The following is a 27,389-nucleotide window of genomic DNA, read 5'->3' on the forward strand; positions in this document are numbered from 1 at the left end:
TTACAAGAGTTGCCATTTTGGGTTCTCTATCCCCTTACCTGAATCTTGACTTGGGAATCCTTCATTTTCCACAGGAAACTGGACAAAGATCTCCTCTTCTTTTTGATGGTGAGAGGCAGGGTCAGGTTTAGGAATCAAGAGTCCCTCTTAAGTTTGAGAGAGAGAGACAGAAAAATAATAATAATTATTATTATTTCTGTCACAAAGAACATGCATTGATTCTTCCTGGCAGTTTTTGGCTTTTTTTAAAAAAATTGACAACAAAAATGAACTATTGATAAGAAAAGCAATTTGAACTCAAAACAGTCTAACAAAAGCGCTGCCCGAGTCTTTTTAGAAACCAACAAATATTGTGGTTTGTATTGAATTGTATGTTTGGACCCATCATGCAAAAATCGATATATCAGGGCTTTAATGGAGCAGAGACTTACCCAAAGATTCTGTATCTCTATCGTCTTCCTGCATGACTTGCCAAAACATGGTCCTCTGGCCTGGCTGGGCTGGGGTGGTCTGGTCCATGTGTGAAGTTTCCTCGAGATTCATTGGCCCCTGAGAATGAGAGATGGGCAAGATTGCTTATAGGGTGACATCAATATGCACGGACCTAGCAAGGGCTCCCTATCCAGAGGTGCGTCACAATTTAGGATTTGACAGAGAGGGAAAACATAATGATGTGTGGCTATATTCTTAGGGATGGTTTTACACTAATAAATCACTTAGAAGTCATTCTGGCAAGTAACCTGCGTATACATAAATTAAATAGTTTAAATGACTGAGAAATAGACAACCTAGGTCTTGCTGCTTAAAAGTGAACATACCTTAGCCTGACCCAACATGGCCATTTCCGGTTTTTCAGGAGGAAGCAAGTTGCTGTGATCCCCTGGACCTTGGCTTCCACTGTCTGTGAAGGACAGAAGGGAGATTATTTCATCATCATCATCATCATCATCATCATCATCATCATCATCATCATTTTATTGCCTTTCATTCATGTTTCAATGGGATTTACAAATACACCAGAAGGACAGCCCAAAAAATAGAACAGAAAACAAACTGAAGACGGGTTTAAGAACGATGCAAAATGGACGCTAATAGCAGAGGGAGATTTACCCATCTGGGGCAGCTTGTTGGAACAGAAACACCTCCTGCTGCTTCCAAGTAGTGCAGACAGCGACAGGAATGCTGTTCCATAGAACAGCAGCAGCCACACTGCAAGCCCTGCTCTGAGCAGATTTCTGACATTTTGGGGGACTGAAGGGGAAACCCTCCTGCAGAAGGCAGTTGTCGGGTGCTGGCGTTGCTTCTTTCAAACACAGGGCCTTCAAAACTTTAATCTTCCTTCTGTCATCTCTCAGGTGGCACATCCCACTTTTATGAATTTGCAGCTCCTTCTGCATATGCTTCTGTAGGGCAAACTCTGAAGAAGCATGTGTAAGGGGATCATAGCCATAGCTGTCAACTTTTCCCTTTTCTTGCAAGGAATCCTATTCGGAATAAGGGAATTTCCCTTAAAAAAAGGGAAACGTTGACAGCTATGATCATAGCCTTAATGCCAAAGTGGAAGCCTTACCCAGCAAGCAGAGACCGTTGCTACTGCTTTGCTCCTCTGTTTCCTCAGCCTCCAGAGAACCCTCCGGCAGTGGCTTCTGAGAAAAAAAGATGATCCAATTGGTGAAGAATTTAAAGACACCCTTATCCATAGGATTTGAAGATGCTTGTAAATGTAGAACACGGGTAGGCAAACTAAGACCTGGGGGCCGAATCTGGCCCAATTGTCTTCTAAATCCGGCCCATGGACGGTCCAGGAATCAGCTTGTTTTTACATGAGTAGAATGTGTCCTTTTCTTTCAAATGCATCTCTGGGTTATTTGTGGGGCCTGCCTGGTGTTTTTATATGAGTAGAATGTCTGCTTTTATTTAAAATGCATCTCTGGGTTATTTATGGGACATAGGGATTCGTTCATTTCCCCCCCAAAAAAGATATAGTCCGGCCCCCACACAAGGTCTGAGCGACAGTGGACCAGCCCCCTGCTGAAAAGGTTTGCTGACCCCTGACATAGAAGCTGCCCTTCTTGCATTTAAACTTATCTCTTATAATCATCAACTTTGTTTGAGTATCTCTTTCGGGATATGGACTGCTTATATTAATTCATGTGTCTAAGTCAGGACTGGTGGATTACTTTAACCCTTAACGTGGGCAAATTGTGTTTCTCTTTTCCCCCCTTTTTGTTACATTTGCAAAACAAAAAGGCATCTAAAAAAGAAGATGAATTGTTTCCGAGCACAATTCAAAGTGTTGGTGCTGACCTTTAAAGCCCTAAACGGCCTCGGTCCAGTATATCTGAAGGAGCGTCTCCACCCCCATCGTTCTACCCGGACACTGAGGTCCAGCACCGGGGGCCTTCTGGCGGTTCCCTCACTGCGAGAAGCCAAGTTACAGGGAACCAGGCAGAGGGCCTTCTCGGTAGTGGCGCCTTCCCTGTGGAACACCCTCCCACCAGATGTCAAAGAGAACAACAACTACCAGGCTTTTAGAAGACATCTGAAGGCAGCCCTGTTTCGGGAAGCTTTTAATGTTTGATGTATTATAGTATTTTAATATTCTTTTGGAAGCCGCCCAGAGTGGCTGGGGAAGCCCAGCCAGATGGGCGGGGTATAAATAAATTATTATTATTATTATTATTATTATTATTATTATTATTATTATTATTATTATTATTATTATATTGGGCATTTGCAGTCATTTCAGCCTCTGAAAAGCAGGGCTGCCAGCTTTTCCATCAGCCTTGTTCCTGGGCTTAGCAGCAGTTTGATTTCACTGACACTGGTAGACAATTGCTGCTTTTCTCCCTCGGTGCTGTGTAGTAAATTCATACTTAACACCTATCCCTGCATTCAAGCAGCTGCCTAAAAGCACAAAAGCAGGGCAGAGCTGGTTAGCTGACAACCCTCTGTGTTCTTCAGGATGAGAACAGAAATCGTGCAGCGGCGACTTCCGGTTGGTCACCCAGTATGGCGGACGGAAGCTCTTTCGATTGAAAGAGCACCGGTGCATTGAAGGCTGGGGAGACCGCTAGAGCGTTGTGGTACCCCGGAAAAAACCTCAAGATTGAGCATTCTGAGGACCTGGTTTCCTGCGGGTGCCTGGAACGACTCCCCTGCTCCCTGGTAGGCTCTTAAAAAGAGCTCCGAGAGCGAGTGGGGTTGGAGATGGAGGCACTTGGGAACAAACTCGCTTTCTTCACTGCACGAAGCTCCAAGTCCAGCGATCGTGAGCGGCCAATTCCTCCAAAAATTAATTGGAAAATTGTGAGTAAAAAGGAAATAAATCTGGACGTTAAATTTGATAGGAAAGGGACTTAAAAACGGAGGTCGGTCCCTTCCCGCTGAATAAAGGAGAAAGCAGCTACCGTAGCCGAAGCAGGGATTTAAAATAAGACTTTTAAAAGACTTTCAAGTTGAATCTTCAGATTCCCCTTCTAGCAGGGGGAAGGGGGGGGGGAAGAAACTTTTTATTTAATTAGTCCCTGTAGAAAATAGACTGGAATAAAGTGATCTTTTCTTTTCGGAAGCGGACCACTCGGTGGGGAAGTCTAGACTCCATTGTGACGTCACAAAGGAACAGGATAATTTCAACTTTCGTTTTCCTTTTTGGGAAAAACAAATAACTGCAGCTGCCTGAGCTGGTAAAATATTACTAACAGTATCTTTGCCTCCAGATACTAATTCTAAGCGAGACAGTATTTTTTTGGGAGCTCCATTTGAGGAGTTAAAGGGGTGACAACCCTCTGTGTGTGTGTTCCCAATAGGGCTACTAATATTTTACTAAGAGTTATCTCCTTGAATTAGACAACAGCTCTACGGCCACATTCACACTATACAGTGGTACCTCGGGTTACATATGCTTCAGGTTACAGACTCCACTAACCCAGAAATATTACCTCAGGTTAAGAACTTTGCTTCAGGATGAGAACAGAAATCGTGCAGCGGCAAGGCAGCAGCAGCAGGAGGCTCCATTAGCTAAAGTGGTGCTTCAGGTTAAGAACAGTTTCAGGTTAAGAACAGACCTCCAGAATGAATTAAGTACTTAACCTGAGGTACCACTGTACATTAAAGTGGTGTGACACTGCTTTAATCAGTCATGGGCTCTCCCAAAGAATTCTGGGAACTGTAGTATGTTAAGTGTGCTGAGAGTTGTAAGGAAGCCCCTATTCCCCTCAGATCTACAATTCCCAGGGTTAACTGACTGGGAAACCACTTTGAGAACTGTAGCGGAGTGAGGGGAACAACTCTCAGCACCGTTGATGAACTACAGCTCCCATAATTATTTGGGGAAAGCCATGAGTGTTGAAAGTGATGTCGCAGTGTTTAAATGGGTGGCATGAATGTGGCCTAAGACTGAATCTGTCAACATTGAGCACCCTGGATGATGGCAACAACCTTGTCCATATTTTGTTCCCATATCCTAGACTTTCCCAACCTGCTGCTTTCCAGGTGGTTGAAAACAGAAACACCTCTCAGCCCCAGGGAACATGGCCAATGCTCAGGGATCATGTGAGTTGTAGTTTGAAACATCTGGAAGGAAACTACCGTATTTTTCGCTCCATAAGACGCACCAGACCATAAGGCGCACCTAGTTTTGGGAGGAGGAAAACAAGAAAAAATTATTCTGAATCCCAGAAGCCAGAACAGCAAGAGGGATCTGGCTTCTGGGATACCGTGTGGCTGTTCTGGCTTCTGGGGTAACCACGCCAAGCCTCTTCAGGGCAGTGGGATGAAGGCTCCCCCTGCCCCAAGAGGCTGCGCACGGCTAAGGCAGAAGCCAGGACAGGCACGTCGCTGAAGGGGCACTGCGCAGTTCTCCTTCTCTGCGCAGTGCCATTCGCTCCATAAGATGCACTCACATTTCCCCTTACTTTTTAGGAGGAAAAAAGTGTGTCTTATGGAGCGAAAAATACGGTACTTGGGAAAGGTAGCGCTATCCTCTTCAAGATTCTGGAAATTAAACCTCAAACCCTCACCTGCCACTCTGCAGCCTCGGCCAAGTCTTGCTGGCTGGCCATCAGGAACTCCTCTGCCAGGGCCACCGCCTGCGAACACGACTCCGGTCCTCCTGCTCGGATCCAGCTCTGCAGCTCTGGCGGGAGGCTGGCCAGGAACTGCTCCAGGACCAGCAGCTCCAGGATCTGCTCCTTGCTGCGTCTCTCCGGCTTCAGCCACCGGTGGCAGAGATCCTGCAGCTGCAGGTGGATCCTCCGGGGGTCTTCCACCTGCTGGCAGCAGAACTGCCGGAAGTGCTGGCGCTGCACCTCCATCTTGATAGCGTCGCCTCGCAAGATGGCCGCCTTCACCTTCCCATAGTTCTTCCTGTCTCTGGCTTCCAGGGAGACGAAGGCCTGTTTGGCTTCCCCGCTCAGCGCAGGCAGGAGCCGGGCTGCCCATTCTTCCCTAGGCCACTGGCAAGCTCTGGCCACTTGCTCGAAGGAGGCCAGAAAGGCCTTGGCATCATCCCATGGGGCGGCCTCCAGTGACAATGGGTTCTCTGTTGTGTGAGGAGACTGCAATGTTGTCAGGAACTCCTGCCACTGGGCCTCCCAGCGCTGTTGCATCCCGTTGCAGGGCTCCTGCTTGGTCTCTAGAGATGCTTTCCATCCTGGCTGCTCCCTCACACAGTCCGATTGAGCCATGCTGGAGGGCTTGTTATCCCCTCCCAGCCCTCCTTCTTGTTCTGGGCTCACAATTTGAGGCTCCATTTTCCCACCCAGTCTGTGAAGCCCTGAATCTGGAGTCAGGAGATGGAAGAGTGGGCTTGTTGGCAGACTAATCCCAGTAGAAGCCTCTTTCCGCACCACACTCAAATTTCTCTTCTCACAAGAGACTTCCTGAACTTTTGGCGGGTGTTATTGCTTGAGGCTGACCTTACAGTGTATAACAAAAGACCCGATATAAAAAAATGAATTTGTGGCAAAAATTGACACACCAAGAGAGACCAATAAGGGTCGCAGGCAGATTGCTGGTGCCTTTTCACATTGTCTGGCAAAATTTTATTTCGTTTTGAAATCGACCTGACATAGATTATCCTCCATAAGCAGCAGTAAAAATAGGGATTTCTTAAGAAAGGTCTGTTGGTGGTTGTTTTCTTTAATTATGCCTTGTTGATGGCTTCTTGGTCTCTGACCCCACGTGGCACCTGAAAGATGAAAATATTTTGATTGAAGAATGGAGAATGAAGTTAATGGACTATGCAGAATTAGACAAATTAACAGGAAGGATCCGAAACTGGTAGGACCAGAAATTTACCGAAGACTGGAGTAAATTTACGATCTATTTGAAAAGTATTTGTGATGACCAGACGATGTTTGTAGGTTTGCAAGAAGTTCTGTGAGGAGTATTATTGGAAGTATTGTAAAAATGGAGAAGGGGTGATGATACGTTAAGAGATGTAAAGACAATATAAAGTTAAGAAATGCATAAGAAGTGGTTAAGACGGAGGATCATCAGAGGTGCTGATGGAAGTCCAAGAAGATTGTATTTGTAATAAACTGTGCGGTATGATTTATAATTTATATGTTAAAATTAATAAAATATATTTATAAAAAAAAGAAAGGTGAAAATATTTACCATTGACAACTGATGGCTGTTACAAACATCCAAGGTGATGATACTATTGGATTCATGAAATGGGTCCAAGGACCGCAGGGTTCAAACCTCTCCCCATTTTTTTATTTTAAAAAACCACACACACATTGATTTGAGTGTTGCATCACCTTTGAATATAAATAAAACTTTTAAAAGAAGATGAGAAAGAGCAGAATTCTGGTCAAGAGGCTTCTGCTCGGGGGAACAGCCGTCGCTCAGTGTTAGAGGAATCACTTTGCAAGCAGAAATAGCAGAAATCATAGAGTTGGATCATCGTCCAACCTCCTGCAATGCAGGAATATGCAGCTGTCCCACACAAGGATCGAACCTGTGACCTTGGCATTATCAGCACCACGCTCTAACTGAGCTACCCAGGATGATCCCAGGTTTAATCCCTCAGCATCCACAGGTAGGCCTTGGAGGCAAAGACCAGGATGCCTATGCTCTTTTGTTGGAGGCTTCACTCCAGGTTTTCAAACAAGTGCTTCCCACCAACAAGTGCATATCCTTGCCCTTAAAAAGGTAAAGGTAAAGGTAAAGGTACCCCTGCCTGTACGGGCCAGTCGTGTCCGACTCTAGGGTTGTGCGCCCATCTCACTCAAGAGGCCGGGGGCCAGCGCTGTCCGGAGACACTTCGGGTCACGTGGCCAGCGTGACGAAGCTGCATCTGGCGAGCCAGCGCAGCACACGGAAACGCCGTTTACCTTCCCGCTAGTAAGCGGTCCCTATTTATCTACTTGCTTTCGAACTGCTAGGTTGGTTGGCAGGTGCTGGGACCGAGCAACAGGAGTGCACCCCGCCGCGGGGATTCGAACCGCCAATCTTTCGATCGGCAAGCCCTAGGCGCTGAGGCTTTTACCCACAGCGCCACCCGGGTCCCTTCCTTGCCCTTAGGTACTGGCTAAAATTATAAAGGGGGTTAGGGCCCGTTTTAATACTTTCAGATTTCAAGGACGTGCTGAATCTTAACACCGGAGGAACGCCATCTTGGAATCAGGAAACGCTACAAGTTACTGAGAATTACGGCCTTTCTTTGGACAATTCTGAGTTCCTTAGACTTTGAGGTGGCATCTTGCCTCATGAAATCTGCCATTTTGAAGCATTATTTTTGTGCTGGCCGCACGTCTAAGCTTGTCTGTCCAAAATTTGCCCCTTGGTATGCCAAGTTACCCATTCAGACGCCTCGCCCTCACTTATGTGATCAGCACCACCAGCAGCAAATGGAGAATTGCCTTTATGGCTCTGTGGCTCCAGTCTGTGCACTTGGCCACAGTTGAAGGATGCTATCGCCAGATCCCTTATACATGGGATCCACTTGCCCATGTGGAGGCAAGTATTATTATTATTATTATTATTATTATTATTATTATTATTATTATGCCCTACTGCTTCCTGGTTTGTCCCATCTACACAGACATTAAGAGAAGCTTTGTTCAAAGATTTAAATCTCCCAGTTGGGAGATCAATTGGGTATTTTATTAACTTTTTATAAGGTGGCAGGTCCCCCTACACTTCTGGAAAAAGTGGCCGGTTTTGCCTTTTGAGTGGCAATTTTGAGAAGAAAAGTTTATGGGGATGATGTAAAGTTCTTCAGGGGAGCAAACTGTCATCTCACAGAGTGTCTGCTTTTAATAATCATTTTAACCACGTAATAGATTTTATTCCATTTCTATTCTGTATTCTATATTTTGTAATGGCTTTGGCTAAACAAACAAACAAACAAACAAACAAACAAACAAACAAACAAACAAACAAACACCTCCCTCCTGGCTCTTAGCCCCTGATAGCCCTTATCCTCCAGGCACTTCGTATTTTAAAGCCATTCAATACCCAGGAAAGGAGTGAGCAGACCTCCCTCTTAAAAGCACAAGAGATACTACCCCTCCAAGCTTCCTTACCTACAACCAAAAATACCTTTTAACTCCAGCTGCACCTTCAGGGAAACAGGGGAAGCCTTTTCACAGCACGGAATTGTCGCTTTTTAAAAGAGCATCATTTTGAAGCACCCGCAGGCGACGAGGTTGAGCACTGGCAAGCGCAGCAGTTGTTTTTTTTTATAACGATATATTCAAATATTGTACATAAAACCAAGCCCCCTTGTCCTCATTTGAACCCACGGCTTCCCCAGTTTCTGTTTGTTCCCTGTGTGCAAAAGAGGGATCGAAGTTGGTCTGCAGTTGATGATGGAATGCAATTAAATGATGATGATCAAATGCAATAAAAGGGAAGGAGGCGGAGGGGAGTTCGGGCAGTAAGTGAGACTCACCTTTTTAGGGGGGAGGGAAGCGCGGCTCCCCGGGATTTTCCGGCGGGGAAAGGGGAGAGGAGGGCGGCTGCGAGGTTTCTGGAGCGATGGAGGCTGCTCTCGTTGCCGGTCTCGTTTCTTCCTCCTCCTCCTCCTAGTCTAATGGCGACAGAGAGGGAGCCGAGGTTCCTGCACGCGAGCAATGCTGCCCCCGACTGGAAGGAGCTGCTCATGGCTCCTCCACCCACCCAAAATAATTTGAGTAATTAGTTCTTGTTTAATTATGATTACATTGCCCCTCTCCCCTCGCCCCAAAGGATCAAACTCAAAACGGCTTGCAAAAGCAAAGATTTGAGAAATAGGTATTAAACACGAATGAAAGCAACCTACAACATGCACACCAATATGTAAAAGTTGTTTTGTTTAGTAGTTGTAACCCGCTCTGGGACCTTAGGTCAGTGTTTCCCAACCACTGTTCCGCGGCACACTAGTGTGCCGCGAGATGTTGCCTGGTGTGCCGCGAGATGTTGCCGGGAGGGAGGCGGGCGAGTCGGGCGGCGAGAGGCGGGGCGGCGGCGGCGAGGAGAGGCCGCCCAGCGCGGGGCTCTCGCCGTCTGCCTGCCTGGCTGCCTGCGAGCTCGGCGGGCAGCGCCTCCGTCCGCAGCGCCCGCCTCGCGGCTCTCATTCCCTGCCCCTGCCAAAGCTCACCCAGCCAAGCCGCGCTCTCCTTCCTGCCTCGCTTTGCTGCCTCCTCCCCCCCCCCACCCCCAAAGCTTGGAGGTTCCCCGGCAAGGGGGAGGGGGAAAAATTGAAACTTACACTTTCGTGCGTCCCTCCCGGCGTGACGCTGCGCGCTGACGTCACGGGGCTGTAATGGTGGTGTGCCTCGAGATTTTTTTCATCAAACAAGTGTGCCTTTGCCCAAAAAAGGTTGGGAAACACTGCCTTAGGTAATGCAAAGGTTGGATAGCCATTTTGCTTTTCATTGAGTTTCCTGCATTGCAGGGGGTTGGACTAGATGACCCTTGGGGTCCCTTCCTACTGATTTGTTTGTATTTGTAGAGCGCCCTTCATCCAAGGTTCACAGGTGGTTTACTTTGCAGTATTTTATAGTCTGCAAGAAAAGGGACCCAGCAACTCGCAGGGTCATCTAGCCCAACCCCCCGCATTGCAGGAATCTTAGCTAAAGCATCCATAACAGATGGCCATCCAACCTCTGCTTATAAACCTACAAGGAAGGAGAGTCCGCCACTTCCCGAGGGAGACCGTTCCACTGTCCAACAGCTCTTACCATCAGAAAGTTCTTCCTGATGTTTAGTTGGAATCACCTTTCTTGCAACTTGAAGCCCTTGGTTCAGATGCTAAACTCCAGAGCTGTAGAAACAAGCTTGTTCCATCATCCAAGCACCAGCCCTTGAGATGTTTGAAAATGGCTTTTCCTTTCAGTCTCCTTTTCCGTGCTAAACATCCCCAGCTCCCTCAACCGCTCCTCATAAGGCTTGGTTTCCAGACCCTTGATCATCTTGGTTGCCCTCCTCTGCACACGTTCCAGCTTGTCAACATCCTTCTTAAATTTTGGTACTCAGAACTGGACATAGTACCCCAGAACAGAGTGGGACTATTCTGATCTGAACACTGTACAGTGGTAGCTCGGGTTAAGAACTTAATTCGTTCTGGAGGTCCGTTCTTAACCTGAAACTGTTCTTCACCTGAGGTACCACTTTAGCTAATGGGGCCTCCCACTGCCACCCCACAATTTTTGTTCTCATCCTGAAGCAAAGTTCTTAACCTGAGGTACTATTTCTGGGTTAGCGGAGTCTGTAACCTGAAGTGTCTGTAACCTGAAGCGTCTGTAACCCGAGGTACCACTGTATCTCTGTTGATGTAACCCAGAATAGCATAAGCTTTTTTCGCTGCTGCGTCACACTGTTGACTCATGTTAAGCTTGTGGTCTACCAAGACCCCTAGATTCTTTTCACATGTACTGCTTAGTAAGCCAGGTGTCTCCTTGCTTATATTTGTGCCCAGTTCAACTTAGTCAGAAAGCCCCTTATGTTTTGGAATGTCAAGACTTCTCATTGATTTTTTTAAAAAAGTATTGTCATCTTTTTAAAGATATAGTTGTTGGCTTCTTAAACACTCTGCCATTTTATGCAAGAGACACTTCCTGTCATGGCCACCCCAGCCCTCCTCTCTAGAAAGGAAAAAGGAACAGGGCACCCTCTATGCAGGGCCCTGAGGGCCACCTCAAAAAAATTAAATGAAGGGGCTGCCCCCCCCAGTTCTGTGGCGGCCGCATGCATGCCGTGAAGTGAACTGATGCACGCTTGGGAACAAACAAGTCCCCCACATTCAACTGGTCCAGCCTCCAGAAAATGTAAGACAATATGCCCCTGCCTCCATTTCAGAACTGGAGTCTTATTTTTCTGTAATCTCACAGTGAGCCTTTACAAAACGACAGTGCCACACTCAGAGATTATTAATTAATTAAATTTTATTCATTTTCAAAACCTTAACGAATGCAACAAAACGTAACTTGGGAGTGTTTCCCTCCAAGAAAATAGGAGGCTTGTCAAAGGAGAAATAAAGGTCACAAAAGTGCAAACCAGAACAAGTCAAAATGGTTTTAACGCAGTAAACAACTCCATGCCTTTGAGGTGGCCTTCTCGTAAGATCTTCTCGAGGCATCTATAGGACGAATGGGTGTCAAATATGCACAGGAGGATAATGGATCCAAGAATTTTTGGACCACAATGTTCCCCTGCTGTTCATTTGAGCACACAATCCCTAAACCAGTGGTTTTCAACCAGCGTGCCATGGCACCCTGGGGTGCCTTGATGATCAGGGGTGCCATGGGCAACACTAGCCTCTGTCCCTCTTTCCTTCCTTCCCTCCTCGGATGCCCTCTCATGTCTCTGCTTCCCAGGCCCCTGTGGGGCAGCGTGAGGAGGCACCTCTCCTTGGGGCTGAGCAACTGCCCGGAGGACTCCCAAGAAGAGGGGAGAGAGAAGGCCAAGTCTCCCCATCACCTGTAGGGCAGCTGAGGGGGAGGGGCGGTGGACACAAGTCCCCCACTGCCATTTTGGGCAGTGCAGAGCCTGCAGGTGCCCAAGCCACTGTCACTCCCAGGAGCACTGCAGGTCCTGCAGTTAAGTGTGGCGGCCAGTGTGCACCCCCCCCCCAGCTATGCCTCTGGAAACACTCCACAAGTGAGCAGAATTAAGCATTCAATGGCAAACCTTCCGAGGCCATAAGCTTTCTGTTCACCTGTGACACAATGTCTGGCTTTAAGAGGATGTGCGTAAGCTGGTTAAAGTGAAGCCATGACCATGGGCTGATGAAAACTGGTGACGGAGGGAGGATCCTTGACCCATGCTGCGGGGCCTACGGTGTCGGCAGAGCTCTTATTGCCTCCCTGCTGCTAGATGTTCTGCTTTCAACAGCAGCTGCAGATATTCCTGCAGTGGGATGTTACATGTTCTCAGTCCTGCTAAGCATTTTCTTTCCCTCTGGATTCTCTGATGTGCAACAAGCCAATGTGCCAAATTGGTGTGTTTTAAGTAGGCACAGAAAAATAAAATGAAGTCGGGATGAAATGCCTCCAGGAGAGGGTATTCCATAATGACTAGAACAGTGTGTTCCTAACCATGTCAGTCTTGCTGAATTCAATGGGGTTTATGTCCAGGATAAAGTGGGGTGAGGATTGCAGCCCAAGTTATGCAGTTATAGCCACAACTACAGCATTTGGCTTATGCATGCTTCCTCACCACTTTATTTTCGTGGGTAAGCTTTTAGTTTCAGCATGCATTATGTATATTGATGGGCAGGGTATAAATAATAAAATTGTTGATATTATTATACGTTTATGAGTAACTGGTGCCTTGTGACTAACATATTTGAGACTTGGAGTCTAACTGAAAGTGGACATAGTTATTCTACGGGCTTCCCGAGAGCTTTTTGAGCTCAATCCCATTTTGAGGCCTAATGCTGGCTACTCCCAATGGGAATATGGCCACTGGTACAGATATGGCAGGGGCCTGCACAGCGAACATGCTGCCCCGATTTGAACTCTCCCCACCCTCAGAGGACGCAGGCCTCGGGAGCGTCCTGTGAGTTCTCTGGTGTCTTTTCAACGTATCTCTCTGGGAAAAGCCCTTCCCACATTCGGGGCATTGGAACAGTTCCCCAGTATGGATGCCCTGGTGCCTAACTAAGTGCGTTCTCTGCCGGAAGCTTCTCCCACACTGAGAACATCCGTATGGTTTCTCTCCCGTATGGATTCTATGATGTCTTGCTAACTCTGCTCTGAAGGTGAAGTTTTTCCCGCACACAGAACATTTGTGGGGTTTCCTTCCTGAATTCTTGTTCCGATGTCTATGTCTGAAGCGTTTCTCATCTTTGGGGCATTCGTGGGAGCTCTCTTCTGTGCGGCTGTCCTGGTGTCCAACGAATTCCTCTCTCCCACATAAATTTTCACCACATGCAGGCAAGGCATTTTGTTTCTCCCCCCTAAGTATTCCCTGTAGTTTCTCAAGGCAACATACCGACTGGCTGTCTCTCGCTGATGCGGGGCACTCAAAAGGGTTCTCTGACTTATATTTTCTCCTGCAGGGCTTTCCACTGTCTGTGGCTTTGCTAACAGAGACTGCAATAACTCCTGAGAGGCATTGTGTTTCTCTCTTCACCGGCTGCTTCTCCTGTTGCCCTTTGGAATTATTTTTCTCCTCAGGATTTCCAGGTGTCACAGCTGAAATATCCCGACGGAATTCTCCCGCTAACGCCCTGTGCATTTCTTTCGGCAAATTCTCTCCCAACCGGGATTTCTCCATCTTCGTCCAGCACCTGTCTTGTTCACCTGAAGAGAAAGAGAGAGGAATTTTGTCCAAGCTCTGGTCACCTCTTTTCTAGACTCTTGCAACCTCCTCCCTCCTGGCTTTCTCTGTCCTGCCAGAGCTCCCTTTCTAGGCAATTCTGAATCTTCTCCGCTACACTCAGCTTTTTCTCTCAACTTCTAGCCATGCATCACCACTGTCTCCACAAGTGAGGTTCTCCTCTTCACTCGGTTCTGCTCCTGGGAGAGGTGCCTTTTGTGACATCTCTAAATTAAGATGTTAAAGCCAAGTGCACCTATTTGGGTCTGCTTGCACTAAATCAGTTTGTTGCAGAGGAAAGTCATCTTCCACACTGTAAATGAGACTGTCCTCAACCATTCTGTCAGCCATTATCTCTCATCACGGCTTTAAAGGTAAAGGTACCCCTGACCATTAGGTCCAGTCGCAGACGACTCTGGGGTTATGCACTCATCTCGCTTTATTGGCCGAGGGAGCCGGCGTACAGCTTCTGGGTCATGTGGCCAGCATGACTAAGCCACTTCTGGTGAAGCAGAGCAGCGCACAGAAATGCCATTTACCTTCCCGCCAGAGTGGTACCAACTTATCTACTTGCACTTGACGTGATTTCGAACTGCTAGGTTGGCAGGAGCTGGGACCGAGCAAGGGAAGCTCACCCCGTCGCGGGGATTCGAACCGCCGACCTTCTGATTGGCAGGCCCTAGGCTCAGTGGTTTAGACCACAGCGCCACCCATGTCCCCATCACGGCTTTATGAAGGGGCAAAAACATAAATTCCAGGAGTTTTGCTTTCTGAAGGAAACATGATACCTCTGGTTCCTCAGTAGGTTTCAGCGCCCTCAGAAAAAGCAATTCCTGGGGTACATTGGGGGTAAATGAGGAAAACAACAATGTATTATAGTTTGTTCTAAAGGCTGGTATCAAAAGCCTGTAATTTTAATTAAGTCCACAATGCCAGGTAGCAGACTTTTTTTTAGGATTGCAGTCTAAACCTGTCTACTTCTCCCTAATAGCTAAAGTACTTTATGGATAAATGGTTATGTTCATAGGGGCCAGCAACAGCAGTTTGACTGGCTAAATCAGCTGTGGGGAACATTTGACCCTCCAGATGTTACTGAACTCCAACTCCCATCGTCCCTGGCTATGTTCAGCAACATCTGGAGGGTCAAAGATTCCCCACACTTGGACTAACCCCCACTCCCAAGTGTTCCGTCAAATACAAAACCAGTTTCAACTAATCACAAAGAAGATATATTTGGGGCACTGAAGACCCTGATCACCTGCCCCCTTTCCATACTATCAGCCATGTCTCCATATTATGGCTTCCCTGCTGAAGTGAGAAGGGGACAACTCAGAATCAGACTCTGAGAATTGTATATCAAGAGGTCAGTACAGGCCTCTGGGCTACCAAACTCCAGCTCCCAATGCTCCTTGAGGAAAAGCAATGGCAAATAGAATGGTTTAATCCCAAGCAGTTTGGCACATGAGATATTCCACTAACTATGTCCCAGTATGCAGTTTTTAAGACTGCAGCCACTAAAGGTAAAGGTAAAGGGACCCCTGACCATTAGGTCCAGTCGTGACCGACTCTGGGGTTGTGGTGCTCATCTCGCTTTATTGGCTGAGGGAGCCGGCGTACAGCTTCCGGGTCATGTGGCCAGCATGACTAAGCCGCTTCTGGCGAACCAGAGCAGCGCACGGAAACGCCGTTCACTTTCCCGCTGGAGCGGTACCTATTTATCTACTTGCACTTTGACCTGCTTTCGAACTGCTAGGTTGGCAGGAGCAGGGACCGAGCAACGGGAGCTCACCCCGTCACGGGGATTCGAATCGCCGACCTTCTGATCGGCAAGCCCTAGGCTCAGTGGTTTAACCCACAGTGCCACCTGCGTCCCATACTGCAGCCACTATTGACAAGATAAAAAATGGTTTCTGGAACTTCCTTCACTAGGAGAGCATGCCCCTGAGGAGCTGTGGGCAAAAGTAGTTCATAGTGGCCACCCACTTGCTATTGAGAGTATAGAGAAAGTGGAATCTGTGGTGATAGGATATGATGGCAGACAATATTAAAGGTGCTCTGGTGCTTAACCAATCTTTCCTGGCTTTTCCTTGTGGCATTTGTAAGGTCTCTTGTGAGTGCTCTGATGAACTTGAAACAGTGACTCTCTGCTATGGGTCCTCTGATGGCCCGTCAGGTGCTGCCGCCGCCTGAAGCTCTTATCGCACTCGGGACATTGGTACGGTTTCTCTCCGGTATGGATTCTCTGATGAACCTTCAAGTCCCCTCTCTGACCGAAACATTTCCTGCAGTGAGAGCATTTGTACGGTTTCTCTCTAGTGTGGACCCTCCGGTGTCTGCACAGGTTTTCTCCCCGGCTGAAGCTTTTCCCGCACTCAAGGCACCTGTAGGGTTTCTCTCCAGTATGAATCCTCTGGTGCCTTGTTAAACCTGCTCTGGAAGTGAACTTTTTCCTACATGTGGAACATTCATGATTCTTCCTTCCTGAAGGAACGTCCTGATGATTCTGCAGCCTGCATCTGAAACTTTGGCCACCCTCAAGACTTTCCTTGGGTTCTTCTTCTGTGCAAATATTCTGGTGGCCAACAAAAGAGTTTCTTCCACACTTGGCAGGTGCATGTTGTTTCCCTCCTGTAAGCATCCCCTGAGGTTTACAGAAGCAAGGCTTTGTCTGGCTTTCTTTGCCCCACGGAGGACGTTCACTGGGGTCCTCCCCAGGGTGACTCACAACAAGCCCTGACTTGTCGTTGTGTTTCCTCCCGTACCCAGAAAAAGGAAGCTTCTCCCCCTCTATGGGCCCTGAGGAGGTCAGGATAACAACACCTGGAATAACTTCTGTGCGCTCGCTGCGTTCTCCCTCTCTCTCCACTGGCTTCTTCTGTCGCCCTTTCCCCTCACATGGCTGCTCGTGAGTTTCAGACGTCAGAGGAAAATCCCACTGAGGTACTTCTGCGCATGCCCTGTGTATGTCCTCTGGCAAAGTCTCTCCCCGCTGAGATGTTTCCCTCTTGATGCAACATCTCTTTTGTTCACCTGAAGAGACAGAGAGAGGGGTTTTGTCCATGCTCTGGTCTTTCCTAGAAGCCTGCAACCTCCTTCCTCTCCTCACTGTTTGCCCTTCCACATCATTGAAATATATCTGCTAGGCTCAAGCTTTATTTCTCTCTCTCCCTACCTCCAGCCAGATATCAATCCCTCTCCTTACATCCCAGGCTGTGAGGATTGTTTGCTTAAGCCAGGTTGGTTTGTGTCCTCTCTAAATAAAGGGAATAAATACGGCTATTTTGTTCTATTTGTACAGAAACTGCTTCAGCTAATCCTGCACAGAAGGAATTTGGGGCACTGAGTGCTATCAGGCATGTCTCACATGATGGCTCCTGTTTTGAAGGGGCAAAAGGGACATCTCACACTCAGGTCCCGGGAATTGTGCTATCTGAAGCAAACCAAGGCCTCTGGTTTCCCAAGAGTTTTCAACACCCATAGAATCATAGAATCATAGAGTTGGAAGAGGCCAGAAGGGCCATCGAGTCCAACCCCCCGCCAAGCAGGAAACACCATCAGAGCACTCCTGACATATGGTTGTCAAGCCTCTGCTTAAAGACCTCCAAAGGAGGAGACTCCACCACACTCCTGGGAAGCAAATTCCACTGTCAAACAGCTCTTACTGTCAGGAAGTTCTCCCTAATGTTTAGGTGGAATCTTCTTTCTTGTAAGAAAGAAGAAAAAGCACAGAAAAAGCAATTCTTAGTCATCCAAGGAAAGACCTACATTGGCTCCCAGTACGTTTCCGACCACAATTCAAAGTGTTGGTGCTGACCTTTAAAGCCCTAAACGGCCTCGGCCCAGTATACCTGAAGGAGCGTCTCCACCCCCATCGTTCTGCGCGGACACTGAGGTCCAGAGCCGAGGGCCTTCTGGTGGTTCCCTCATTGTGAGAAGCAAAGCTACAGGGAACCAAGCAGAGGGCTTTCTCGATAGTGGCGCCCGCCCTGTGGAACGCCCTCCCATCAGATGTCAAAGAGATAAACAACTACCTGACATTTAGAAGATATCTGAAACTTCAGGGAAGTTTTTAATGTGTGACATTTTAATGTATTTTTAATCTTTGTTGGAAGCCGCCCAGAGTGGCTGGAGAAACCAAGGCAGATGGGTGGGGTAAAAATAATAAATTATTATTATTATTATTATTATTATTATTATTATTATTATTATTATTATTATTATTATCCAGCCTCTGCTAAAAAAAGCTCCAAGGAGAGTCCACCACCTCCCAAGAGAGACTGTTCCACTGTCAAACAGCTCTTACTGTTATTCCTAATGTTTTTGTATTTATGACTTGTACTGCAGTACACAGAATTGGGGAAAAGGCTCTTTCTTCCTCTTTCGAATTCCAAAAACAGCACGTTGTTTACTGGACTTGAGCGACCCTTACCAAAAGACAGGACATTTCCATTGTCCTCTGTTAGGACTTGCCAGAATATAGTCTGTTGGCCTGACTGCGCTGGAGTCCTTTCAAACATGTGCAAAGGCACGCCGGTCTCCTTGGAATTTGGCAGTCCCTGGAAACATAAAACACCCAAACACCGCCATCAGATGCTGTTGCATAAGAAACAATGCAAATGCACAGAATGATGCTAATGTCCTTTCCCCCCATAAACCAACAAACAAACCCCAGACCCGTTAAATAAGAGTTTCAGCTCTCAAGCCACTTGTAAAAATACAAAATTAAACACTGAGGAAAAGCTACACTCTGCACTGTGACTTAGAAAAGGATGGTGAATACATACTGGGAACATAAATAGCTGTAGTCACCTATGGAATTGGGAAAGGAGTACGGCAAGGCTGTATATTGTCTCCCTGCTTATTTAACTTATATGCAGAATTCATCATGCGAAAAGCTGGGCTGGATGAATCCCAAGCCGGAATTAAGATCACCGGAAGAAATATCAACAACCTCAGATATGCAGATGATACAACCTTGATGGCAGAAAGTGAAGAGGAATTAAAGAACCTTTTAATGAGGGTGAAAGAGGAGAGCGCAAAATATGGTCTGAAGCTCAACATCAAAAAAACGAAGATCATGGCCACTGGTCCCATCACCTCCTGGCAAATAGAAGGGGAAGAAATGGAGGCAGTGAGAGATTTTACTTTCTTGGGCTCCATGATCACTGCAGATGGTGACAGCAGTCACGAAAATAAAAGACACCTGCTTCTTGGGAGAAAGGTGATGGTAAACCTAGACAGCATCTTAAAAAGCAGAGACATCACCTTGCCAATAAAGGTCCGTATATTTAAAGCCATGGTTTTCCCAGTAGTGGTGTTTGGAAGTGAGAGCTGGACCATAAAGAAGGCTGATTGCTGAAGAATTGATGCTTTTGAATTATGGTGCTGGAGGAGACTCTTTAGAGTCCCATGGACTGCAAGAAGATCAAACCTCTCCATTCTGAAGGAAATCAGCCCTGAGTGCTCACTGGAAGGACAGATCCTGAAGCTGAGAAACCTCATAAGAGAAGACTCCCTGGAAAAGACCCTGATGTTGGGAAAGATGGAGGGAACAAGGAGAAGGGGACGACAGAGGACAAGATGGTTGGACAGTGTTCTCGAAGCTACAAACATGAGTCTGACCAAACTGTGGGAGGCAGTGGAAGACAGGAGTGCCTGGCGTGTTCTGGTCCATGGGGTCACGAAGAGTCGGACACAACTAAACAACTAAACAACAACAACAACAACAACAACAAGTCACCTATGGAGAACAAACGCCATCTGCAGGTGGTCAAGGCAAGGAAGTGTCAAAAACTGGGAGTTGGTTTTTTTTTGCTTCTTAAAATGAAACCAGCATGCTATAAACAACTAACAACAACTGTTTTTGTGGACAGTTTGCTCAGTTGCTGCTGCTTCTTTAGCTGGGCTCTAAAATTAGCCCTACTAGGGCAGAAATACCCTGAGGCAGAACAAGAGGGAAATCAGCAAACTGTGGTAAAAGCAAGACTTTTACCTCCTCTCCTTGCACACTGAGACCCCGGCCCCGGGAAGCAATGCTGTGGTCTCCAAAGGTCACCTCGCTCAGGACCACTTCAGCCATCTCCCGTCCTTCAGGAGGAAGCAACAAACCGGAATTACTTGAGCTTTTGATGTCGCCACCTGCAAAGGATGGAAAGGACAATTTCAGAAGGGAAACCTGGCCACCCCTTCCCTTGGAGGTTTTTAGGCAGAGGTTGGATGGTCACCTGTTATGGATGTTTTAGCTGAGATTTCTGCATTGCAGGGGGTTGGACTAGATGACCCCTGGGTCCCTTCCAACTGTACAACTCTATAACTGGATGCCAGCAATTCACATCATGCCTAGCTAGATCATCCCTTGACTTACTTCTGGGCAGACACGGTTAGGACTGCGATGTTAGTCGCTCTTGTGAATCCTTACCTAGCAAACTGATCTCCCCATCTCTGTCTTTATAGATCCGTCCTTGAGCAACGTCCGATGGCACCTCCTCTGCATCCACGGAATCCACGCACGCATCCTGCAACGGTTCCTGAATCAGTGAGGGTGGTCATACCCGGAACAGAGCGAAACAACTACAAAGAGCAAGTGCTAGGCAAAAGAGACCCACTCTGCACCCCTGAATCCTATTCCATTCCAGGTTTAATTCAACTAGCAGTGGTTTGGGGGGAGCAAATAAAGCTCATTGGCTCTCATGAGATTGTTCCAGGGCCAAGCAAGCTATATAATTGTGAATACTGCACAGGGTTGGCAAAACTGCACACACAAACACACACATATCGTGGCTTCTGGACCTTTAACAGCCACATGACAGGAAGAAGAAGAATCTTGAAGCGGCCCTGGAAAGGGGCTGGGATTAGCTTTGGATGCAACCCACAGATCACCTAACAGGAAGCATTCCTACAGGTGCGGGGTCACATCCAGCGCTAGTCCTACTCAGAGGAGACACCTTGAACTTAATGAGCATAGATGACTTCATTGGGTGGAATTCAATCACATTCAACATAGAGAAGATCTACTCAAATTAATGAACATGACTAAGGTCCACTTATTTCAGAGGCTCTGCTCTGAGTAAACCCGAGTTTACCGCCCCACATGAGAGATCTGCCTGCGCAAGGACTTCTGCTTGGGCAGCGGGGCTTCCCCGGCCCCCTCTGTGCCCCTCCACAATTGGTTCTGGAGCGGGGAACCCAGAACAGCACATGTGGGGTGGGAGACATGGGGCAGATCCTTCCACCTGGCAAGCTGAAATGCCTGAGCCGATGGAAAGATCAGAAGGGGACGACAATGAAGACCTCCATGCTGTATTGCCATGCTGGGAAAAGCGACAAATGTGGCCTTTCTGTCCTGTGTTGCAACTGCTAAAGGCACAGTTGCCCGGCCAGAAAGAAAATGTGGCGAACTTGCATTTACGTTCCAGGGTCAATGTAAGGCTAACACTGCAATTCTAAACTAGAACTCTGTGGGGTTTACTTGGATTTACAGCCCAAACCAACACTTTTTAAAATTACAAAACAAAACAAAACAGGAGCTGTACCAACAGTTCAGGACCTGCTCTCAGACAGGAATGATCAATTTACTTTAATAGTGGCTGAATTTTTGAGTGCTGCCCATGTAGAAAGACTGGGCCATTATAAAGAGATTTAGTGGTTCTTAACTGATCGGTGATGCGGTAGTGTTGTATTGTATTATTTATGCAAATTGATTTTCTCTGGAGTTAAAGATCTGACTAAGACAAACCTTGTTATGTTGAGTTCTCATTTTATACAAATTGTAAATGGTGCCTGTTTGATAATGTGTGGTTTGCTATGCCTAATAAAGGATATTATTATTATTATAAATTACAAAACAAAAATGCTGTTCTTTTTTTCCCTGCCTGTCTTGGCAAAACCCCACAGGAATGTTCCCCAAATTTCTTGGTTGGAGTCGTGAAAAGTTAACACTCTTTTTCAGAGGGGATACATGTAAACACTTTGCACGTGCCTAAGACAGTTAAATGGATTATTCTCTCACCTGCCACTCTGCAGCCTCGGCCAAGTCTTGCTGGCTGGCCATCAGGAACTCCTTTGCCAGGGCCACCGCCTGCGAACACGACTCCGGTCCTCCTGCTTGGATCCAGCTCTGCAGCTCTGGCGGGAGGCTGGCCAGGAACTGCTCCAGGACCAGCAGCTCCAGGATCTGCTCCTTGCTGCGTCTCTCCGGCTTCAGCCACCGATGGCAGAGATCTTGCAGCTGCAGGTGGATCCTCCGGGGGTCTTCCACCTGCTGGCAGCAGAACTGCCGGAAGTGTTGGCGCTCGGCCTCCGTCCTCAGGGCGAATCCTCGCAAGATGGCCGCCTTCACCTTCCCATAATCCTCTCTGTCTCTGGCTTCCAGGCTCTGGAAGGCCTCGTCTGCTTCCCCGCTCAGCGCAGGCAGGAGCCGGGCCGCCCACTCTCCTCTGGGCCAGCGGCAGGCTTTGGCCACTTGCTCAAAGGAGGCCAGGAAGGCCTGGGCGTCTTCCCAGGGGGCAGACTCAGGCATCTCTGGGGGGCTTCCCCCTTCTGGGTGAAGGGGCTGCAGGGTCTTCAGGAACTGCTGCCGCTGGGCTTCCCATCGCTCTTGTCTCCCCTTGCCAGGTCCCCCTTTGCCGTCTTCAGACGCTCCACAGCCTGACTGCTTGGTTGTATATTCAGAAGAAACTGCTCTGATAGGCTTTATTGCTCCTTCTGATCCCCCTTTAGGTTCAGTGCCTGCAAATTTTTGCTCTATCATCTTCATTCCAACTCTTGAGCTAAAAAAGCTAGCGATAAACCTTTTTGCTGGTTGGTTCTAGGGGGAGGGAAGACCCTTACCAGTTCTTGATATTGATGGAAACAGAGAGATGGTTAGTCCAAGGAGATCTCAGAGAAAAAGGTTCAGGTCTGATGAAATTTGCTTGGTGGCAAAAGAGCTGCAATTGGCCGAGGACCCCAGTAGTCTGAAGACCCTGGGGTCTTCCTGAGTTGAAAGGGGCGTTTCTACCTGAGCTAAAGAAACACACAAACACACACACACAGAGTCAAGGAAAACAAAAGCCAAAAAGTGGTTAGCAATCAGGGTGGTGGGGCACATTCAGTGTTAGAAACTGAGATATGAAAGCTAGGAGCTAAATGGCAGCTTAAACCTAGGTTATGGGCGCAACAAGGGAATGTCTAGGCATTTTTTTAAATAACAAGAATACAAAGCTGAAAATGAATGAACTGCAGCGAAATATTATGTTCATTTTTCACCTTGTCCAGTCCTTCCCCTGTCGTCGTCTCCACCGTAATATTCTTAAGAGTGTCTCTTCAGGGAGTAGATGGAAGTGGCGAGGCAGAAAAATGTCCTCCTTTCCTTCCACTCTGCAGTTTTAATCTGAAATCCTAGGCACAGTACTGCACCCAGAGCTCAGAAACTGCTCACGCTAATGAAATTCCGTGTTGTATAATGCACCTAGAACTATGGGAGTTTCGAGCACGGGGCACATTCTCTAGTAAAAGTGGACTATCAACCCCCATATCAATAGAGAATCATAGACCAATGGTCAGGGATGATAGGAACTGCGGTCCAAAAACAGCTGGAGGCCCAATTTTGGGAAACGCTGCCTTAAGGGAAGTGGTTGGCCACTGTGAGAACAGGATGCTGGATTGCACGGGTTGCTGGCCTGATCCTGCAAGCTCTTCTTAAGTTCTTCCTTAGTGGGAGTATTAACAGCCAGTGTGGCTAACACACTAGATCTATGAGGAAGGTTATGCTCACTTTTCAGACCAAAATGAAGACTAGCAGCTTAAGCAGGCTTTTAATGTACTTGGGGGATTTCATCAACATATTGCAATTTGAGGCGGCTGAGGAACAACCCTGCTATGTAATGCAGCAATATTATTCCCACATCTGGTTGGGTTTCCCTAGCCACCCTGGGCAGCTCACAGCAAATATCAGAACATAAAACATCAAACATTAAAAACGTCCCAATACATGGCTGCCTTCAGATGTCTTCTAATAGTCAGATACAGTGGTACCTTGGTTGTTGAACGGAATCCGTGCCGGAAGTCCATTCGACTTCTGAAAATGTTCGACAACCAAGGTGCAGCTTCCGATTGGCTGCAGGAGCTTCCTGCACTCAGTCAGAAGCTGAGTTGGACATTTGGGTTCCAAAAAATGTTCACAAACCGGAATGCTCACTTCCGGGTTTGCAGCATTCGGGAGCCAAAACATTCGAGCCACAAGGCGTTTGAGATCCAAGGTATGACTGTAGTTGTTTATTTCTTTAACATCTGATGGAAGGGCATTCCACAGGGAGGGCGCCACTACCGAGAAGGCCCTCTGTCCGGTTCCCTATAACTTCAATTCTCGTAGTGAGGGAACCGCCAGAAGACCCTCAGAGGAGGACCTCAGTGTCCGGGCTGAACAATAGGGGTAGAGATGCTCCTTCAGGTATGCAGGGCCAAAGCCATTTAGGTCAGCACCAACACTTCAAATTGTGCTTAGAAATGTACTGGGAACCAATGTAGGCCTTTCAGGACCAGTGTTATATGGTCCCAACCGCAACTCCCAGTCACCAGTCTAGCCGTCGCATTCTGGATTAGTTGTAGTTTCCGGATCACCTTCAAAGGTAGACCCACATAGAGTGCATTGCATTTTGAGAGGAGCAGCAGCAGCAGAGAGCAGTTTGCAGGAACACGATAATAAAAATCTGTCGTTAATATCCCACCATTGCTTATGGGGTGTGTGTGGCAAATTTGAACAACAGCAGCTTTAAATTATAGGCTTCTCCCATAATCTCGGGCCAAGGGCAGGCTGAGAGTAACTGGCAACAACATGGGAAACCTGAGTTCAAATCCCTCCACTTGGCCATGAAGCTCACTGAGTGACCTTGGGCCAATCACTGCCTGCGCTCAGCCTAATCTGTGTTTTTATATGGTAAACCGCCCTGTGATCCTCGGGTGGAGGGAGGCATACTAATAATACTAATAATGACCTACCTCTTGGGGTTGTTGTTGTTGTTGTTGTTGTTGTTGTGGGGGCCAAACGAGGAGGGGGGGGGACGTGCGCCACCTTGAGCTTCTGGGAGACAAGAGGTGGGGCGGGACTGCAGCAAAGAAACCCTGCGACCTACTTGTTATTATTGCTTCCCATACTACATACGCGGAGAACTGAGGCGGGGCGACTTAAAGGGGGGCAGCCAGCGGCTACGTGGCACGTGGGGCTTCTGCGATTAACCGCGGGGCTTCGCACGCGCACCTTTGCAAAATCCCGGAAGCGGCAAGAAGACACGTGTTTGTGTGTGTGAGCGCGCGCGCGCGTGTATGTGAGACAGAGAGAGAGAGCGCGTCTGTTGCAACTCACTTCTCCAATCGATCCGCTTTGCTGCTGCTGTTGCGCCTATGACGCTTCCCCAGACCCCAAAATCTTCCTTCCCCGCTGCCAGCCCCTCTTTTCCCCCACCCCTACCTAAAATGCTCCCTTCGCCTCTTCTTCCTCCTCCTCGGTGTTTTAATGGCGGAGCTGCAGAGGCAGAAAGACGCTCCTCCGACCGCCCCCTGTTGAAGGAGTGGGTGGCTACAGGAGAAAATTTTCTTGAAAAAACGAAATTTTTTTTGCTTATTCCCTGCATCTAAATATGCACATTTGCTTATTCTTTGCATTGCTGCAATTTATACTGTAAAGCGCCCTGTTCTCCTCGGGTGAAGGGCGTCGTTAGGGATTTAATAAACAACGACAACAAAAATAATAATTTCCCAGCTTTTTCAGGAGCTCAAGGTGGCGCTCTTGGGTCTCTTACCCCGGCTTCGTTTAATCCCCAACAACAACCCTGTGAGGCAGGTTAGACACACGAGTAGTTGACCCAATGCCACCCAATGAGCTTCATGGTTGCACCCGGGTCTCCCAGGTCTGACCACTCTACCACCTTGGACTAGGAGGCAAGTATTGTTGAATCCAGGGTTGTAGTGAGTGAACCTGAGCAGGATCTGGCAGTCCAGGAGTAAAGACACATTAACCTTTAGAGGACCTAAGCACTGAAAATATTGGTACAGTATGTGGGGGGGGGGTTGGACTAGATGCCCCTTGGGGATCCCTACTATGATAGAACGCCCCCCCTCCCCAGCTTAGGTGGGGATTCATTCACTCATTCATAATTTTATTTGTATGCCGCCTTTCCATCGTTAAAACTATGCTCAAGGCGGCTTGCAATACGGAAAAAAGCGTACGTAATTACAAACGTAACAGGAAAAATCATAACAATTTCCACAAAAATCCAAAAATATGTCAAACATAAAGGTACAAAAAAAATATTATCAATAGAATATTATCAACAGAAACAACAACTCTCTCAACAAAGCCTCAGAAAGTAATAAAAAGAGAACAGGACCTAACGGTCACAACACCAGACCCCATAAACACAGCAACATGTCGGGCCTACAGCTTCGCAAAGTCTGAGGCTATGTGCTTCAGCATGCCCCCTCACACCCAATATCATAATGAAAACTTCACAGAAATGCAGCAGTGTAAATCAGGCAAAGTTCAGAACTCAGGTTTCTGTAGACAAGCCTATCTATCACTCAGATTTTAACAATGCAAGCTAATTGTTTTCCTGGGCTTGCCAGAGCAGCTTATTGAAATGCTGAATAGACAGGTACTGAATCAATTGACTAAGGATGGGTCCCATTCCTACCAAAGATGTTTATGTATTAGCAGGGCTTGAGACATTTGCAAATGTAAAGACTGCTGGCTGCAAAGGATTGATTTTAGCAAGAACTTCCTTCTGAATGTTTGGAAGGGGCTCTTCAACTGGAGACTAAAGTTGGTCTTGCTATTGCTCTGTGAACTCTCTGTCCGATAGACTCAAAGATGCTTGCGGTTTTGTGGGTTGGTGGCCGGCTGGGAAATTGCCTGTTTCTGTGTCGCCATTTCCTCATGAAAATCAATACAATACATTTTTTTTAAAAGGAAAGCTTGGGGTGAACAAAAGGCTAACGGGGAGACGTAAAGGAACTGGCAGTGTTACAGGTTCCACGTTAATACTTGTTCGGCATTTGTAAGAAATCAGTCTTTCAGAGCAGCAGAAACTCCCTGCCTGTTGTTGACATCGTGCAGGTGCCTTCACTCTACTCTTTTTGACTCCTGCTAAAAATATTTAGGCCTTAAATGGCTCAGGACCACAATACCTCAAGGACCGCCCTTTTCCATATGAACCTACCTGGAGCCTGCAATCATCATCCGAGGCCCTCCTTCACGTGGCTCCTCCATGTGAGGCCTGGAAGGTGGCAATACAAGAACGGGTCTTTTCTGTGGTGGCTCCCCGTTTGTGGAATGTTCTCCCCAGGGAGGTTCAGCTGGCACCTTCATTATACACCTTTAGACGCCAGGTAAAAACATTCCTCTTTAACCAGCCCTTTGGCTGATTGACATTCAATGCCTTTTTAATATGGGGGGACGGGATGGGGGTTAATTGGGTAGTTTTTGTTTTGTATTTTGTGATTTTATATTGTGGTTTTATGTTGTAACCGTCCTGAGACCTGTGGGTATAGGGCGGTATACAAATCTAATACAAGCCTGCAAGCTTTTATATTGTTGTGTGTGCACACACTAGGCTCTTTGCCTGAGTCCTTTTCTAATTCAGCAAGGATTCAATTCATTG

General features: G+C 47.4%; 2 protein-coding genes across 13 annotated transcripts in view; both read right to left on the minus strand.

Annotated features, from left to right (window-relative positions):
- The window catches only part of LOC308580556 (zinc finger protein 213-like), a gene marked incomplete at its 3' end in the record, with an annotated part of 33,312 nt that extends 24,147 nt beyond the window's left edge, over positions 1-9,165 (minus strand). For 3 of the 5 annotated variants that reach the window (XR_014004831.1, XM_081182378.1, XM_081182377.1), the window contains exons 1-6: positions 8,906-9,161; positions 5,022-6,190; positions 1,571-1,646; positions 819-901; positions 432-549; positions 39-146 (exon numbers count right to left, since the gene is read on the minus strand). Coding sequence is in view for 4 of the 5 variants with exons in the window: in XM_081182378.1 (XP_081038504.1) it covers positions 39-146; positions 432-549; positions 819-901; positions 1,571-1,646; positions 5,022-5,753 (1,117 nt within the window). Of the gene's footprint in view, positions 1-38; positions 147-431; positions 550-818; positions 902-1,570; positions 1,647-5,021; positions 6,191-8,905 lie in introns of all 5 variants that reach the window. The other 2 variants (XM_081182376.1, XM_081182375.1) reach the window with 2 other exon arrangements.
- A 2,877-nt stretch (positions 9,166-12,042) lies between these two features.
- On the minus strand, positions 12,043-26,966 carry LOC308580372 (zinc finger protein 496-like). 8 transcript variants are annotated; one of them, XM_081181838.1, is made up of 7 exons: positions 26,949-26,966; positions 21,764-22,758; positions 20,174-20,282; positions 19,748-19,893; positions 18,185-18,311; positions 15,823-16,785; positions 12,043-13,739 (listed from the first exon to the last, which is right to left on the minus strand). In XM_081181838.1, the coding sequence occupies exons 2-7, from the start codon at positions 22,508-22,510 to the stop codon at positions 12,820-12,822; spliced, it is 3,012 nt and encodes a 1,003-aa protein (XP_081037964.1). In that variant the 5' UTR covers positions 22,511-22,758; positions 26,949-26,966; the 3' UTR covers positions 12,043-12,819. The 8 variants fall into 8 exon arrangements, with proteins under 8 accessions (XP_081037964.1, XP_081037962.1, XP_081037965.1 ...); XM_081181836.1 differs by lacking the exon at positions 26,949-26,966 and adding an exon at positions 25,202-25,292; XM_081181839.1 differs by lacking the exon at positions 26,949-26,966 and adding an exon at positions 24,733-24,757 and having other exon boundaries at positions 20,174-20,270.
- Positions 26,967-27,389: the final 423 nt, after the last annotated feature.

Source organism: Podarcis bocagei, assembly GCF_964188305.1.
Source record: "Podarcis bocagei genome assembly, chromosome: 2".
NCBI lineage: Eukaryota > Metazoa > Chordata > Lepidosauria > Squamata > Lacertidae > Podarcis > Podarcis bocagei.